This window comes from Gracilinanus agilis, chromosome 1 (assembly GCF_016433145.1).
Source record: "Gracilinanus agilis isolate LMUSP501 chromosome 1, AgileGrace, whole genome shotgun sequence".
Lineage (NCBI taxonomy): Eukaryota > Metazoa > Chordata > Mammalia > Didelphimorphia > Didelphidae > Gracilinanus > Gracilinanus agilis.
Genome location: NC_058130.1, coordinates 57,042,816 through 57,060,803, shown reverse-complemented (window position 1 = coordinate 57,060,803; position 17,988 = coordinate 57,042,816). Strand labels below are relative to the sequence as shown.

Sequence of the window (17,988 nt, the reverse complement as noted above, 5' to 3'; positions counted from 1 at the left end):
ATGCTTTTAGGATACTAACATGACCTTTATTTTGATAGAATATTGGGAAGAAAAGAGCAGGCTCCTTTTTTGACATTATTTTTACTGTGCCCTGGTCTGAGCCTATACTCAGTGCTCTAGAGCAGTGATGGACAACCTTTTTAAAGAGGGGGCCAAAGGAAAGGAAATGCTCATCTGTCAGTCTGTTTCTAAGGCAACTCTTTCGAAGTTTCATTGTATTGTATCCTACTCACTGTATTCATCAGATTAGGAATAACTATTGCATGGCTGGATAGAACACTTCAGGGGGTGCATCTGGCCGAGGGGGCCGTAGTTTGCCCATCACTGCTCTAGAGTGTTAGGAATGATTGAGGGAGTGTGTTTATGTCTAGTTGAGTTCACCCTCCCCCTTAACCAGAGATTTCAAGAGGTTTATCCGTGTGATGATATTGAGAACAGGGATAGGCAGGAACCAATATTCAGATGAAGGACCTCCATGGGGTGTAGTATAGGTGGTTTTCCAGGACTTAGAGAATTGCCTGGACTCCAAGAAGCCTTTTCTGAACACAGTCCTGTTGGGGAAAGACTGTCATGATGGTCAGCTTTGGATTTGATGTAACCAAAGCTTAATTGTAACAGTCTTTCCTAATTCCCTCTTCTACCTTCTTCTCTAATATATTCCAAAGAAATCTCTTATCTGTGTATCTCTAAAAGGGGTGGTTTATTGTAACAGGTTCAAGGCAGGGTTAGGATAACGAGATCAGGAAGTCCTATCTAACACACAGGCCATTTGGAGTCTCTTTGGCTTCAAACCTTCTTCCTTCCACTAATCTGTCAGCTAATCTCCATCTACAGACAGGTTGCAAGTGTGTCTCTTTGGAAGGCACAGGTCGGTAAGGTCTTCAGGCTGTCTCAGCAAGCCTTCTGGGTCAAACCCCCCCCAAGCTGCTGTTGATGTCTAGTCAGCCTCTTTGTTGATTGTTGTGTAGAAATCAGGAACACTTTCAGGTCTTCAGGCACCAAGAGAAAGATCGGGAAAGCCTCAGGTATCCAGATAATGAATCCTGAGGTGAGGTAAAAGTCTCCCACTGATGTTCTATTTCCCACAAGGCTCTGTTGCTCCTTCCAATGGTCACTGCTGCCCTTCTAGCCTTGCAACATTCCAAAAATCTCCTCTCTGTGCCACGCTTTTCCTTCAATATTTGTTAGTGAGAATTAAGAATTTGGATTTTTGGCTTGTGTGTTAAATTTCCTCTTGGTCGCTACGCTCTCGGGAAGAAACCCAACGACTTAGGATTACTTCCTGAAACAAAAACAAAAAACCAATCAATCAATTGACAAGCACTTACCGAGTGTCTACCCAGTGCTAGGGGCTGGGAATACAAAGACAAAGTGAAATAGTCCTTGTCCTAAAGAAGTTTACATTCACTATGCACATTTATAAGCAGGTACAAAATATAAAGACATACACAAGGTACATTTTTCAGGAGGAAGGCACTGGCAGCTGGAGGAATTAGGAAAAGCAGAGATACTGGAACTCACTTATGTATAGTTTCAGAGGAAAGATGGGATTTGAAGAGGCCATGGGAGACAGCAGTACCTTCCAGACAGGAACAGCAAAGGGGTTAGTGGACATATTCAGTGTGGAAGAGCAAGGGCAGTTTGGCTCAGTGGTCAAGTGCAGAAACAGGAGTTATGAATGGTGCTTGGGGCCAGGTTGTGAGGAGCTTTCAAAATTAAACAGAGGGAACGGCTATGTAGCAAAGTGGATAGAGTGCCAGGGCTGGAGTCTGGAGGACCTGGGTTCAAATGTGACCTCAGACACTTCCTTGAGTGACCTTGGACAACCTAATCGCAATTGCCCTTGCCATTCTTTTGTTTTAGGATTGATACTGGGACAAAAGGTAAGGATTTTAAAAACAGAAAACGAACAAATAAACAAAACTAAATGGAGGATCTTAGAGCCGATTCTGGAGGCAAAGGGAACCATTCAAATTTACTGGGCCAAGGGGTGGCATAGTCAGGTCTGCCACTTAGAAAATCAGCTATATGGATAATGGTCTGGAGAAAGGAGATACAATTAGGGAGAAAAATTAGATGACATTTTAATAGTTCAGGCAGAAGGTGATGAGAGACAGAAACAGGTGGAGGGTTGTTTAAGAATAGAGAAGGGGTTGGATTCCAGAGATGTTGTATAGGTAGAAATGACAAGATTTGGTAAGTGATCAGCTCTGTGAGGCTGGGGAGAGTGAAGAATCAAGGATAACACTGAGATTAATGGTACTCTCAAGAGAATTAGAAGTTTGGAAGGAGGGTGAATTTGTGTTTAGTTTTGGACATGTTGAGTTTGAAATGACTATAGTATATCCACTTTAAATATACAAAAAGTAATCAGATATAGTTGTTGGGAAATTGGTTAACTATTGACTCCCCCCAAAAGGAACCCCCTCAAAGCAAAACCCCCCAAACATTTTGCATTTTTTTATCTTTTTTTTCCTTTCATTAGAAAGAGACTAGAAAATGTTAATGCCCTCAAACTTGTTGACAACCTGGTGCTTTTCAAACAATGACCTTTCTAAGGAGGAAATGATTTCATGAATTGCAACTTAAACTTGATGAAAATGAAATAATTCTTCTATATGAACATATGGCAAAAAATTAATTAAATTAAAAAAAATCTGTAGGGCAAATAATGTTCATTGAAGTAAACTGTTGCTAATCCAGCCCTTATCTGTCAGGGAGCTTCACCTTTTCAGAGAGAAGCTAGAAGTACAAAGGCCAGTACTTCATACTTTTGAGCTGAGATAAGAGTGTGTGTATATAAAAATACTGAATTAACTTTGAAATTTCAAAGCTAAAATATGGGAGTATTAGAGTAGAGAAGACAACATGGCAGACAACATTGCACCAACTTTACTAGTCACTATAGTGCTATGGGAGTTGTCCCTAAGACTTGGCTCAATAAAGAAGATACTATACTTCATCCTTGACTAGTGTACAATACCAACAAGCACACAAAAATAAAACACATGAAATAATCAGAAAGTTCATGGGAGTATGTAAACAAAGCTGAAAATCATTTGGTACTGTGAAAGGGACCCAGCAAAGGTGACAGAGGGAAAAAACAAGCAAAATTCATATAAAGCAAAGTCAAAAGAAGTCAAAGAACTACACCAAGATAAATTCAGAATGGGTGAATGACTTGAATATAAAGAGGGAAACTATAAATAAGTTAAGTGAACACAGAATAGTATACCTGTCAGATCTGTGGGAAAGGAAAGATTTTAAAACCAAGCAAGAGTTAGAGAAAATTACAAAATGTAAATTAAATGGTTTTGATTATATTAAGCTAAAAAGCTTTTGTACAAACAAAAACAATGTAGTCAAAATCAGAAGGGAAACAACAAATTGGGAAAAAATCTTTATAACAAAAAACTCTGACAGGGGTCTAATCACTCAAATATACAAGGAGTTAAATCAATTGTATAAAAAATCAAGCCATTCCCCAATTGATAAATGGGCAAGAGACATGAATAGGCAATTTTCAGGTAAAGAAATCAAAAGTATCAATAAGCACATGAGAAAGTGTTCCAAATCTCTAATAATTAGAGAAATGCAAATCAAAACAACTCTGAGGTATCACCTCACACCTAGCAGATTGGCTAAAATGAAAGAAGGGGAGAGTAATGAATGCTGGAGGGGATGTGGCAAAATTGGGACATTAATGCATTGCTGGTGGAGCTGTGAACTGATCCAGCCATTCTGGCTGGCAATTTGGAATCATGCTCAAAGGGCTATAAAAGAATGCCTGCCCTTTGATCCAGCCATACCATTGCTGGGTTTGTACCCCAAAGAGATCACAGATAAACAGACTTGTACGAAAATATTTATAGCTGCGCTTTTTGTGATGGCAAAAAACTGGAAAAGGAGGGGATGTCCTTCAATTGGGGAATGGCTGAACAAACTGTGGTATATGCTGGTGATGGAATACTATTGTGCTAAAGGAATAATAAACTGGAGGAGTTCCAGGCGAACTGGAGAGACCTCCGGGAACTGATGCAGAGCGAAAGGAGCAGAGCCAGAAGAACACTGTACACAGAGACTGATATACTGTGGTAAAATCAAATGTAATGGACCTCTGTACCAGCAGCAATGCAATGACCCAGGCCAGCTCTGAGGGATTTGTGGTAAAGATGCTGCCCACATTCAGAGGAAGCACTGCAGGAGAGGAAACATATAAGAAAAACAAATGCTTGAACTCATGGGTCGGGGTGGACATGATTGGGGATGTAGACTCGAAACTACCATACCAATGCAACTAACAACAATTTGGAAATAGGTCTTGAACAAGGACACATGTTACAACCAATGGAAATATGCATCGGCTATGGGTGGGGGGAGAGCAGGGGGTGAAGGGGAAAGTAGGGGCATGAAGCATGTAACCATGTTAAAAATGAATATTAATAAATGTTTAAAAAAATCATAAAAAAAAGTCAAAGACAATGGGTGAAAAAAGGCTGCAGAGTTTGACATGCAGGCTGTTATTGGAAACCTTCAAAAGAACAGTTTCATTAGAGAGAAGGGGTCTGATTTCGAGATGGGACTGCTGAAAAGTATGATGAAATGGTCTGGACAACAGACACTGCCTGTTCAATGGCTCGGGCAATGGAAAAGAGGCTAAGAAGAGAGCCAAGAAGGATTGAAAGACACACAGACATCACATCTATTTTCCCATCATAAACAACCTTTTGGGTGATAAGTTGAATCTGAATCAACTCACCTGAACTTTCATTCTTTTAAGACATTCAGGTGATTCCATTTCTTTGTCAGTCATATTAGATGGTCTAATCAAATAGCATAACATAAGCTCCTGTTGAAAAACAAAACAAACTCCACAACTTAAAAAGCATTCAATGTATTACAAACTTAAGATGCTTTTTTAAAACAAATACAGAAAGTCTCTCCTTTTTACCATAATGTGACCATATTGTCATAAAAGCGAACACCCTACAGTGAATCATAGGAACAATGTTAAATTGGGGGAATTTTTCCTGGCCAAGAACATGACTTCAAATAATGATATTCATGACTTAAACAATATGTCACAAAATCAAAGACATAACAACTATAATTTAAAACAGCAAAGTTATACTCCAAATCCTAAAAAAATGGAAATATGCTATATGCAATAATTTCCCTGAATCAAGTATATGTCAATAGATCCATAACCTCAATGAGGTGGGCACTTCCTACAACTGAGTGGATCACTGTTTATACACTGCAATGTTTCTCCATTTACACCTATAAATTCTTTTTAAACTTTTATTGGTTATGCTTGACAAACATCATCAAACATGAGCAGTTCCATACATGGAGACTGTGTAAATGGAATTAGCTCACCCGCATTCATTCTTTAGACTTTAGCCACCAGGAATGTCACCCCACCCAATTTAGAATTAAGTGGGGAGGGGGAGGTCTGTGACCCACATGTGATAGTAAGCAACAAATCAAAAACAAGTCACTGCCCCCGGGCAGTCCAAAACAGTGTTGAGGTTGCTATTTGTTCATGTGAAACTGGAGGTGGACGCAGGAAGTGAAGAAAACTGCTATCTTTTAAATTTGATGGTAACTTCCTGTGGAGGGATTTTGGGCGCTTTGAACTTGGTGTTGAAGGAGCTCGGCTGAGACCTCAGACTGCTTCCCTTTGAATTGTCATGCGGGTAAGTTAGGCTGACTCTCTTTGTCTTCCTTTGGTTGTTCTGGAGGCTCTAGCCTCAAGGAGGCTTCTCTTCTTAGAGGAGGCCTTGTGGCTAGAAGCCTTGTTTTAATTAACCCCTGTGCCCCCTCTGCTGGGGCCTCTGAAGCCTCCCTGGTCCGGGCCAGAGTTTCTCTCTCTCATTTTCCCTACCTTCAACCTTCCTAAATTGTAAATAAACCACCATAAAAGTCATCCTGACTTGGGCCTCTTATTTGGAATCGAGTAATCGATCCTTGGTGACCAAACTTTAAATATCCAGTCCAACCATAATCTTTCTCATTTCTCCCTTTTACAAGACTAGAAAAAGAGGACTGTATATGAAAGCACCTATCATTCAGCTTGAATTAAAAAAAATTAAATTCGATGGTAGTTTCAAAGCAATCTTGCTTGTCAGGGCTTCCTTCTGTTCTCTTCTGTGTGTTTAAAAATGCTCCAGTGACCTTTTCTTGGCATTTTGATTGCCAATTTCCTTCTTCCTTTCTTTTGCCCAAACCTCTCAATTAAACAACCTTCCCTGCACACAAAAGTTGAAGGAATAGAAGATTTGCTTGGCAAATTTGCAGATAACACCTATACAGACAGTTAATAACTAGATAATAGAATTCAGACTGAAAAAGGCTAAAATGATGGGTCAAATGAAATAAGATGAAACTTAAGAAGAATGCTTGGACTAAAAAAAATCAAGCTTATGACTATAAAAACGAAGACTTAAAAGGGATATACTAGTTGAAGGGTTGCTACATGAAAGATGCCTCAAACTTGTTCTATTTTGGCTCCAGAAAAAGCAGTAGAGAAAATGAGTGGAAGTTAGAGAAAAGCAAGCATAAATGTGACATAAGGAAAAACCTAACAAGAATTGTTCTGAAGTGACGGGTTCCCTCTCACTGAAGGTCTTCAAGAAGGGGCTGGCTAGCCACTAAGGTCCATTGTAGAGGGAATTCTTTGTTATGTATTGTCATACTATGTGGACATACAGAAACCCTTTCCAGCTCTTCTGTTCTCTTCTGGCAGGGACTGATCAAAATATCTGAGTCTGACTCTGTCTAAGAAGAAAGGAGCTTATTTTTTTTCCTCCTTCAACAAAGCCATTTTTGGTTAGGTCTAGTCCCTCAAAAAAAAAAAGTGTATTAATAGTGGGAAGAAGAGAAAAGCCAAAATTCTATCTTGCTTCTTCCAGGATTTATAGGATATAATGTACAATCATAACTTGTGCCTGAATATGCTTTCCTAGCCTGTCAGGGGATTATAATCACCAGATAGAAATCATCATCATCAATTTCTTAGCACCTCAGTCTTGAGTTTTTTAATCATTCATACAATTGACATCCTCCCAAGAAAAAAGCAGCCATAGGCACTTTCTCCTTAGCAAGGCTCCCCTGAGCTTCCCTGTTACAAGTGGCTTTTCACTTACCATGGCTTTCCTGCTTCCTCCTCCTTAGTGAACTTTGCATCTTTAGGGTCTCTCTCAACCTCCTTTTCCTTTAAGATTTTTGCCTCTCCATGACTGGCCTCTGTAGGCAGTATTGCCTTAGTTGGGGCCCCCTTATTCATCTTTTCTTCAAGTTCTCTAGTGGCTTTTTCTCACCAATGTTTGCTTTGGCCTCCTCTTCCTTGGTGCATTTTGCATCCTTATGTACCCTGGGAGCCAAATATCCTCTGAAAATTAGCTAGTTCAGGGGGCAGCTGGGTAGCTTAGTAGATTGAGAGCCAGGCCTAGAGACTGGAGGTCCTAGGATCAAATCTGGCCTCAGACACTTCTCAGCTGTGTGACCCTGGGCAAGTCACTTGACCCCCATTGCCTACCCTTACCACTCTTCTGTCTTGAAGCCAATACACAATATTGATTCTAAGAAGGAAGGTAAGGGCTTTAAAAAAAAAAAATTAGCTAGTTCAATTTTTTTCCCTAGCTTTTTCTGGATGTCTCTGGGAAATTTTTTTTTCTGTGACATTCTGCTTACTACAAAGCATGCACAGTATCACAACAGAGATATCTTTCAGCTTCTTACATATATCCAGAGTGGATGTCACAAAGTGGACTTCCAAAAAAAATCTGTTTCTGGAATAAGGGACCTGAACTTCATTACATCAATCATGAATATGTTTAGAATACCAATCCACTCAATCAAGGAATCTTGGCTTATTTTTCATCTTTATTTTTTAATATATGTGCTGCCGAAGCAAGCATAATCTATCTTTATTTTTAAAAAATTACTTTCTGCCTTAGAATTGATACTAAGTATTTGGTTCAAAGGTGTAAGGGGTGTGAAAGGGAATTTCTTTATCTTAACTTAATCAAGTACTTTGGAATGCCTCACCCTTTTAACTCAATCAGTCAGGAACTTGTGAATCCTTTTTCATAAGAGTTCACACCTTCAGAGGACAGAAGTGGATCCCACAGACACTGCCCCCTGGGCAGTGCTAGGCAAATTGGTAAGCTGTGATTGGTTCCCATGAAGTGGGGCAGTGACAGGAAGTGACATGGAAAAAGACTGAAAAGAACATTCAATCATTCCTTGGCTCTTTGGTGAGGAGACTCTCTTGGAGGAGTATTCTGCAGGCTTCTGCGCCAGAGAGGAACTTGAGGGAGCTTTTGCTAGAGTTGAGCAAATTTCTTCAGATTGGCAATTATAGGGTATTTAGCTAGGATATTTAGCTAGGAAATTTTCTACTTCCCTCTTAACATTTCTCTCTTTTACTTTATTTATATTATAATAAATTATTAAGAGCTACTAACAGATTTGGCAATTATAGGGTATTATCTAGGAAATTTTCTACTTCCCTCTTACATTTCTCTCTTTTACTGTATTTATAAATTATTAAGAACTACTAACAGATGTTTTTGACCTAAGAAGTTAATTATTTTTATAAATAGCAACCATGACAGCCTCACTTTTATATCTCTCATATTTAGTCAAGCCTAATTTTAATGCCACTTACAGGGGCGGGCAGGAAATTAGAGTTAAGTGACTTGCCCAGGGATACACAGCTAGGAAGAATCTGAGACTACATTTGAACCTAGGACCTTCTATCTCCAGGCCTAGCTCTCTACCCACTGAGCCACCTAATTGGCCTTTTGGCTTATTTTTGAAGAAAGAAATGATGCCACCAGAATTTAGGTAATGCCTTTCATCACATTCTGTGAGACTAACCTTTCAAAAGGCATCCCTGAGGAAGGAACTTATTTAAAGATGCAAATTCCTCTAAAAATCAAAATGGCAAGACATTGTAAAATTATCATTCATTAACCAACCTGAATAAGAGCACATATTTAAATCAGACATGAATGGCATTAATATTTCATTACCTTGGAGACATTAGCCGTAATTCTGTTTAATCCAGCCAATGATTTCCAGCTGAAAGGTCTTCGAAGTGATCCTTCAAAACTTTCATTAACCAACTCAATAATGACAGAATAACTAGAAAACACATAAGGATGTCTTTTACTCAAGGGAATTATATTTCCAAATAAAAAGTATGAAATGAATCTACTGAAAATACTATTGCTTTTTCTGATAAATAGATTTACTATCATCCAACCCTCAATTAAGTTAGATCATCAGTGAGAACATCAACTTTTACTAACTTCACATGATAATCTTTCACAGTGACTTTAACATTTACTTTCTTAGAAAAAACTTATTTTTTTCCTACATAAAACAAGAAGTTGTGACTTTATTTGATAGTTTAGAAAATGGTACTGGCCAAAGTTAAGATAAAATGGCTAAGTAGACCATTAATTTATACCCCCTCCCATATAATGCTCAAATCTAAACCACGAATTTGAATACCAAAGGAATAACTGGAACAAGATGAATTCATTTGGATTTTCATAAGTGAAACCAAAAAAGATAGACAATATCAACTATCAAAGTAGAATTTCTCTCGCAAAGTTTAAAATTACTGTCAATTTCCTTGTTCTGTAATCCCATAATGCAGCTTTTTCAAAACTGAACTCCAAACCTTGCATGGTAAAAAGACGGGCCTTTTCGGTACAGCACTACAAAAAGAAAAAGAAAACACATTACCATAAGCATGTTAGTTTGCTGACCTAATTTTTCAGGATTATAGACTGCTTTCAAATGTAAAGTCAAAGATAATTTGTTTCCTTTCTCTCCCCATAAATGGGGATGGAAGGGGTCAATTTAAAAAAAATTACCCTAACCTTTTGTCTTGGTGACAACTCTTTTTTTTTTTAACCCTTCTTTCTGTCTTGGAATCAATACTGTGTATTGGCTCCAAGGCAGAAGAGTGGTAAGGGCTAGGCAATGGGGGTCAAGTGACTTGTCCAGGGTCACACAGCTGGGAAGTGTCTGAGGCCAGATTTGAACCTAGGACCTCCTGTCTCTAGGCCTGGCTCTCAATCCACTGAGCTACCCAGGGGTAGGTGCTAGGTAAACAGGGTTAAATGACTTGCACAAGGTCACACAGCTAGTGTCTGAGGCCAGATTTGAACCTAGGTCTTCCTGATTCCAGACCTGGGACTCTATCTACTTTGCTTCCTAGTTGCCCCAAGGTCAATCCTTGATTATTTACTGGTGGATTACTGACTATTGATTAACTATGCCCAATTTTGATAGCATGGGCAATGGCAAGAAGGCAAAGACCCAGGTTCAAGTCTTGTCTTTGACACATACTAGCTATGTAACTATAAGAGAGTCACTTAATTTGTCAAAATATACTATAAATTATAGACTAATTGCTAAAATGCATCAGAGGAGGCAATTTCCACACTCTGTATTTCTTATACTTCATATACTAGACCAGGGATCAGCAACCTTTTTGGCCGTGAGAGCCATAAATGCCACATTTTTTAAAATGTAATTTCGTGAGAGCCGTACAGTGCTCACAGTGCGGCTCCTGTAACAGTGCCTGAAAAAAAAATTGACTTTATGGCTCCTGCAGAAAGAGCCATATGGTGCCGACCCCTGCACTAGGGGGTCTTAACTCTGTGTGTATGTATACATACATACAATTATTAAATCAAGTGTATATTTTGTTGTTGTTCAGTTATTTTTCAGTCACGTCTGACTCTTTGTGACCCCATTTGGGGTTTTCTTGGCAAAGAGACCAGAGTGCTATTTCCTTCTACAACTCATTTTACAGATAAGGAAACGGAGGTCAATACAGTTGAGGGACTTGCCCAGGGTCATACAGTTTATAAGTGATTGACGCTGGATTTGAACTTAGGAAGATGAGTTTTCCTGATTTCAGGTGTGTTGTATCCATTGTGCCACCTAGCAGCCCTACACACGCATGTTCACACACACACAAAATACAGACATACAAAAGTCAACTTTCTACTCAAGCACTACTCTGATATCTTAGCTTGGTAAGGAAATGACTCAAAACCTGAGGGTTGTGCCAGATTAAAAGCAAATTCTGGAAAGTCCTAAATGATGATGAAAAGGCTTAGAATAAGGGCCAAGCCCAGACCCAGTCTGGAGGAAAGAGGGAGAGAAGAAACAGAGAGCTAGAAAGGGAAAGAAAGAAGGAAAAAGAAAGAGAGATGTAGATATTAGGAAAATATGCTTTCACATGTGAAATGAAAGAGCCTTAAAGTATCAAAACCCAACATTTTAAAAAAATTAACTGTGGAATATCAAATGTTAGTTATTGACATTCACTTTTCTGTTTTGTTATTGTTATTTTCTTGCATAGAGTAGTAGGCAAATGTCTGTGGATTAAAAACATTATTTTTACATAATAATCACTAAGCTTTAATTTTTTTCACTTCACATTACTCTACAGATGTATTTCCAGGTCATGGCTGTGAAGAATGTTATTGTCATGTGTTATTTTTTTTTTGGTGTTAATATATCAGACTTCATTTAGCCATTCTCCTAATTCAGGGCACTTGAGTTGCCTACATTTCCCCCACTATTATTAGTCATGCCACTATAAGCATTTTTGCTTAAATTAATAATATTCTATAATGCTTTCAGGTTTACAAAGTACTTTACATATATTATTTCATTTGATCTTTATAATAATCTCGTGAGGTAAGTACTGTTCTTATACCCATTTTATAGATGAGGAAGTTAAAGTTAAAAAAAAAAGTCTAAGTGATTTACTCAGGGTCACACAGTTACTGAGAATTTGAATCAGGATTCGAAACCAGGTCTTCTAGTCTTTAAAGGCAAGTACTCAACTTTGCCACATATTTGCCAACATTGTTTCTGGAAGGACAAAGTTACTTCTTTGAGTTATATGTATTCCACAAAGTAGATCACAAGTTATGAACAATCTGATTACATATTATCAGGTTGTTTTCCACTGAATCAATTTAAGTGATATCAGATATAGAAATATGTACCTGTTTCCCTACATGCTACCAATATTAGATTTTATAATTTTTACTTAGTTTCGTTAGTTTAAAATATTTCTGATTTGACTATTTGGCTATCAGTACTGATCTCTTTATCTTATGTATTCTATTCATATGTTTTGAATGTAGGATTTTTATCATTTATGCTTATTGCTCATAGTTATTCTTTTTGATTCTAATTGAATTCACTTTGATGTTTTAAAGTTTTTTCCATTGGATACAGGCTTAAAAAAAACCAAACCATCAAAAAGTGTTAAAAGGGAAGTTGGAGGTTATTTAATTCAATTGCTACCCAAATCTTAATTTTTTTCTTCTCAAATAGTAAAATGATTAACTCTTGGATCCATACGTAATTTTCTTAAAAGCAGGGTATGACACAGGGAATGGAGTCAATTTAATTTTTATTCATACTGATATCCAACTGTTTGAACACATTTATTAAACAGTGATTAAAATATTTTTAAAATTATCTATTTATTTTCTTTTTAAATTCAGAGTTCCATATTTTCTTCCTCCCTCTCCCTTCTCCCCCATCTACTAAGAAGGCAAGCAATATACCAATTATACATGTGAAATGCAAAATATATTCCATATTGCCTATATATTTTTAAAAGCAAGAAAAATAAAGTGAGAAAATCACATTTCAATTTGCACACAGAGTTCATCAGGTTCTCTCTGAACGTAGATAGCATTTTTTTATCTTGAGTCTTTGGAAGTGTCTTGGATCACTGTATTGATCAAAGTAGCTAACTATGTAACAATCTTTCATAGTTGATTATCATTACAACATTGGTGTTATTGTGCACAATGATCTTCCAATTCTTCTCACTTCACTTTGCATCAGGTTGTATATGTCTTGCCACGTTTTTCTGAAACTACCCTGTTCATTTCTTATATCACCAGTGTTCCATTACAATCACATGCCATAACTTGTTCAGACATTCCCTAACTGATGAGTATCCTCTTGACTTCCAATTCTTTGCCACCACAAAAAAGAGCTGCTATAAATATTTTTGTACATATAGATCCTTCTTTTTCTTTGATCTCTTTGGGATTCAGACTTAGACCTAGAGATCTAGTAGTGGTATATTGTTTGGTTAAAGTTTTATAGTACTTTGGGCATAGTTCCCAATTACCCTCCAGAATGGTTCTACCAGTTCATAACTTGTGTACTTATTTTCTCTCATTCCCTCCAGCATGTCACTTCTGATGAATATGAGGTGGTACTTCAGAATTCTTTTAATTTGCTTTTCTTTAATCAAGTGATTTTGGATATTTTTCATATGATTACAGAGAGACTTGATTTCTTCATCTGAAAACTGACTTCATTCTTTGATCACTTATCATTTGGGGAATGGATCTTATTAAGTTGGTCTATTTTTGCTTTTTCTTTGAGATCATGGTTCTACTCCTACCTTTTTTACTTCAGCTTAAGTATAACAGATTCTGTGCCAGCCCTTTAACTCTATCTCTCTGTTTCAAATGTGTCTCCTGTGAACCACATATTGTTGGATTTTAGTTCCTAATTCATTCAGTCATCACATGATTACTGTGTATTTTCCTCTGTCTCATCTTGTTTCTTTTTTTTTTTCTTTTTATTTTATGCCTCCTCAAATGTTTTGCCTCTGACCAATACCTACCATAATTTGTCCTCCATTTTATCATCTCCTTTCTCTCATCCCCTCTTTCCCCTCCTATGTCTCTTTTGAGTTGATAGGTTTCGTGTGTGTGTGTGTGTGTGTGTGTGTGTGTGTGTGTGTGTGTGTGTGTGTATTACTCTCCTTTGAACCAATTCCAATGAGGTTAAAGCATTTCTTCCCCATTTCCCTTGCTACTGTAAAAGTCTTTCTTTGCATGCCTCTTTTATATGAGAAAAATTTCCTCATTCTACTTTTCTCTTCCATTTTTCTCTCACTGGATCCCTCTTTTTCATCCCCTCATTTTTTTTGGGAGATTTATTCCAACATAATCAACTCACATCCATGCCCTCTGTCTATATAAACTTCTTTTAACTGCCCTACTAAGGATCTTATCTCTAATAAAGTTCTTATAGTAATCCTCCATTTGATTCAGCTTCACTTGCATTGCCATGACCAGTTGCCTTAATTCAGTGATGAATTTTTGAATGTGGCAAGACCTGATGCAAAGTGAAGTGAGAAGAACCTTTTGAACTTGGTGTGTCAAAATTTGCCAAAAACCCGAGCATAACTCGGGTGGCATGTCACTTGGAGAAAAAAAACATAATTTCATGATATTTATAGTTTAAATAACAAAAACGCATAATTATATAACTGTATTTAATAAACCAAACTAGGTAAATTACTATAGGTAGAATTGTCATCTATAGTGCACAGAGTGTCTATACTACATTACAGCAAATGTTTCATCCTTGGTGTGTGGCCCTGTACTTCTCTGTATGTGGCTTTGAGTCATCGAAAATGGCTACGTGTCAGTGCTGACACACGTGCCATAGGTTTGCCATCACTGCTTTAATTCATTATCAGCCAAGCTCAGATAGCCACTCTTCTGTAGCTTGTAGTAGAATACAATGACTAATTGGTACCATTGATAAGTGAAACCTATGAAGATAACACAATATTGGAGCATTTGATAGCATCTTCCTTAGTGAGGTCCAGGACAGGGCTTAGAGCCTGGTAACCCAAAATGTTATAACACTGGTCTGGAATTTCAACCAGTAAAAAGTAAGGCAACATTATAATGTAGTTGTAAAGTCTCTCCATTATGGCCACCATCCTTATTAAGAAGCTCTTAGTATCCTGTGTTAGTATCAGTAAAGTTTGTTTAGACAAGATTGGTGTACTGTCCCTTTAAAATTTAAAACAGGCTTAAGTGGCTGAGTGATTGACAGGCTGACTGATACAATGTATCACTTGCTGAACTATTGTTCTCCATTGAGAATTCTAAAAATGGCTGCCTTCCAATTGCCTTTTCAGAGAACTATTGTTATACAGGCTTTGAGTGTTCACACAGGCCGGAAAACTGTCAGTAGGCCCAAAAATGGCTGTTTGGCCAAGAAAAGTCCAAGATCTTGTAGGTTCTTCTCTTTACTGACTGTGCCAACTGAAATAGGTAGATAGTCTAGATAGATGATTTGTAAGGTATCAAGAATTGAGGGTCTCTTGGTAACCCACAGTGAGGAGGGCCTGACAGGCCTCCACAGGGCTCAGTGCACTTCTCAGACATATTATACAACAGTTCAGGGTTTATTTTTACCACAGTAAGTTGGAAGGGAAGATTATGGGATAGGATGCCTTAAACCAAGAGATCTAGCTAAAATCTACCCCCTCTACAAACCCTGAAAAGGGGTTTCTTCTGTGTCTTCTTAGCTCCTTATTTTCCCTTCACTGGCTGTCTATAAACCCTAGCTATCTAACTACCTGACTCTATATATCCTCCCAGATAAATGTTGGCAAGATATATAGATCTTCAAAGTAGTTTAGATTGACCCTTTATCTCCAGAATCAATCCTGGCCAGTTAGGCCTAAGATGGCCGTAGGCCTTCTCACGACAGTTTACTGGCTGGGTGGACACAGATCTTCTCAGCAGCTGGGAACACTCTTAGGACACTAGAACACGAGTGGATCACAAGTAGGCAGGATGTATCCAAACGGGACAGCAGTATAGGTAGCTTTGGCTTCACAGGGATAGCAAACCAAACCCCTCCTAGTCTCACACAGATCGCAAGCAGGAGGAAGTTATTCCCCCAACAGGAAGTCCAAAAGCCCCTTGGCAGCTCTCTGTGTCCTCCTTTATATATTCACTACATTCTAGAACAAGCCCTGTAGTTCCAGGGCATGCATCAAAATCCAGCACACTGATCTCTGTGCAAAATCTCTCTTACCTGTTTGTACCCATTCTCTCCTTTCCTCATAACAGGAGATACAGGTTTCATCTTCCTCCACAAGAATATGAACAATTTAACTTTGTTGAGTTCTCTTTCATAATCTCTTTAACTTTCTCTTCTAGTTCTTACTGAGTTTGTGGACAATTATTATTTTTTTCCTTTGAGGCTTTGCTTGTAGCTATTTCCCATTGTTGTATTCTTCTGAGTTTGTGACTTGGTCTTCTCTGCCACTATAGTAGCTTTTTATGGTTATTTTTGGTCCTCCCAAAGTGGTAAGATCAGGGGAGAAGTGTAGTCACCGACTTGCTGGTTTGTACTCTCATCTTTTCCCAGGAAGGGCCCCTGATCCCTTGTGATTGACCACCAGTGCCCCTCTCTAAGAACTGTGAGCCAGAACTGCTATGGGTAACAGAGTTGCCAATCAGTGCCAGCTGCACTCAATGACTGCAAAAAGTCTCTTGTAATCTCTTTCTGACCAGTTGTCCAAGCCCCTTACTGTCTCTGCGCTGAGAGCTCCCAAAGCTGTTGCGGCTACCACTGCCTCAGCATTCGAGGACTCCAGATAGGCCTGCATCCTGGTGCCACAGACTATTCTTACCAACCTCCTAATTTTCTTAGGTTAGAAAAATGTCTTGCTCTGAACTTTTGTTGGCTCTGCTGCTCCAAAATTTGATTTGAGGAGTTTGTTGTTTGGAGGGCAATGCTAAGAGAAATTCAGTTGACTTGGAAGGAAATGTTGAGAGAATTCAGCTGGGTTGGAGGGGAATGTTGAAAAAGTCCAGCTGGGTTGCTGCCACTTATCCACCATCTTGGTTCTGCTTCTCTAGTGATTTCTATTATATGTCCTATTTTAAATTGACTTCTCACCACTTGAGCAAAATGCAATTAGATATAAAAACCAAAATTAAAAAAAAAAAAGCAAAATATCTCCCTGCTTATAGTTGAAGATAATTTACATGTGGAATACAATGTTATTTTTAATTAGTCATATTACTATACTTACCTGATATTTTTTGTTATTGCAAATAACAAAGAGCTGACTATACTAGGAAATAAACTCGTAGAGTTAATAATTGGTCAGTATATGTTACGCCTTGTTTAAGTGACAGTACAGTTGGGGAGTAGTGTTTTTTATTAACTGAAGATAGATCAAATCAAACTGAGTAAATCTCACCAGTCAAATTTTGAATACAGAAAAGGTATCTGGGAACAAGTCATAAATATCCATCACGATAGCATTTTAGCACAAGATAGGACCATGGAACTATCACAGTTAGCTGGCATTAAAAATGAACCAGTGGAAGCTAACCTGAATATCAGGGAAAACCCAAGTTTATTCAGTTGATTAGGAAGCAACTTGAAACATATATTTATTACTAATTATTTCCAGATAGAGTAACATCCCATAGGCACTGAAATATTTGTTGATTTGATTTTATCTGGAGGCCTGGCAACATTAGTCCTCAGGAAAACAGTAGAAAGGCACTTGAAAAGGCTACTGAAAAGATCCTTCTGCACTAAAGTCATTAGGCAGGCCATAATTAGAGTCAAGATCATCTGTGTTATTTGATATGCAATATACAGTACTTATGTGCTTCTTAAATTAGGTTTCCCACATATTCCTTTAGTCTAAAATCATCCACAAAGAAGCTGGATATTGCATCTTAATATCTGCAAGTTCCTGATTCATTATCTTTCCCTTTGTCAGCTGGAAAGATCCCTTTTAAATTTTACCAGTTCATTGACAAAATTAGACAATGACTGACAACTGAAAAGACTAAGATATACAAGTATAGCACAGAGGGGTTTAATATTACAGGAGAATGGGCAGTAATCCAGTGAAGGCCAATGATACCAATACATAAACTATTTAAAATTAGATAGCTTGCAGCCAACATAATTATTTGGAAACACATCTCAAGCTAAATATGATCTATCATGTGATGAAAACAAAAGGCAAACTTAGATCAGGTAATTCAAAATCTAGCAAGGACATAAAAAGAGCGAGCTCATGAAACAATCATATTTCATAATCAGATGCCAAAAGGAGCATTTTCACTA

At 37.9% G+C, this 17,988-nt stretch overlaps 1 protein-coding gene across 1 annotated transcript in view; it reads right to left on the bottom strand.

Moving 5' to 3' along the window:
- Window positions 1-681: 681 nt before the first annotated feature.
- TSEN2 (tRNA splicing endonuclease subunit 2) overlaps window positions 682-17,988 on the bottom strand; it is a 40,510-nt gene continuing 23,203 nt past the window's right edge. Inside the window, exons 9-12 of the mRNA XM_044656852.1 lie at window positions 9,698-9,734; window positions 9,042-9,153; window positions 4,760-4,849; window positions 682-1,282 (exon numbers count right to left, since the gene is read on the bottom strand). Of these exons, the coding sequence (XP_044512787.1) occupies window positions 1,223-1,282; window positions 4,760-4,849; window positions 9,042-9,153; window positions 9,698-9,734 (299 nt within the window). The 3' untranslated portion in view covers window positions 682-1,222. The remainder of the gene's footprint in view (window positions 1,283-4,759; window positions 4,850-9,041; window positions 9,154-9,697; window positions 9,735-17,988) is intronic.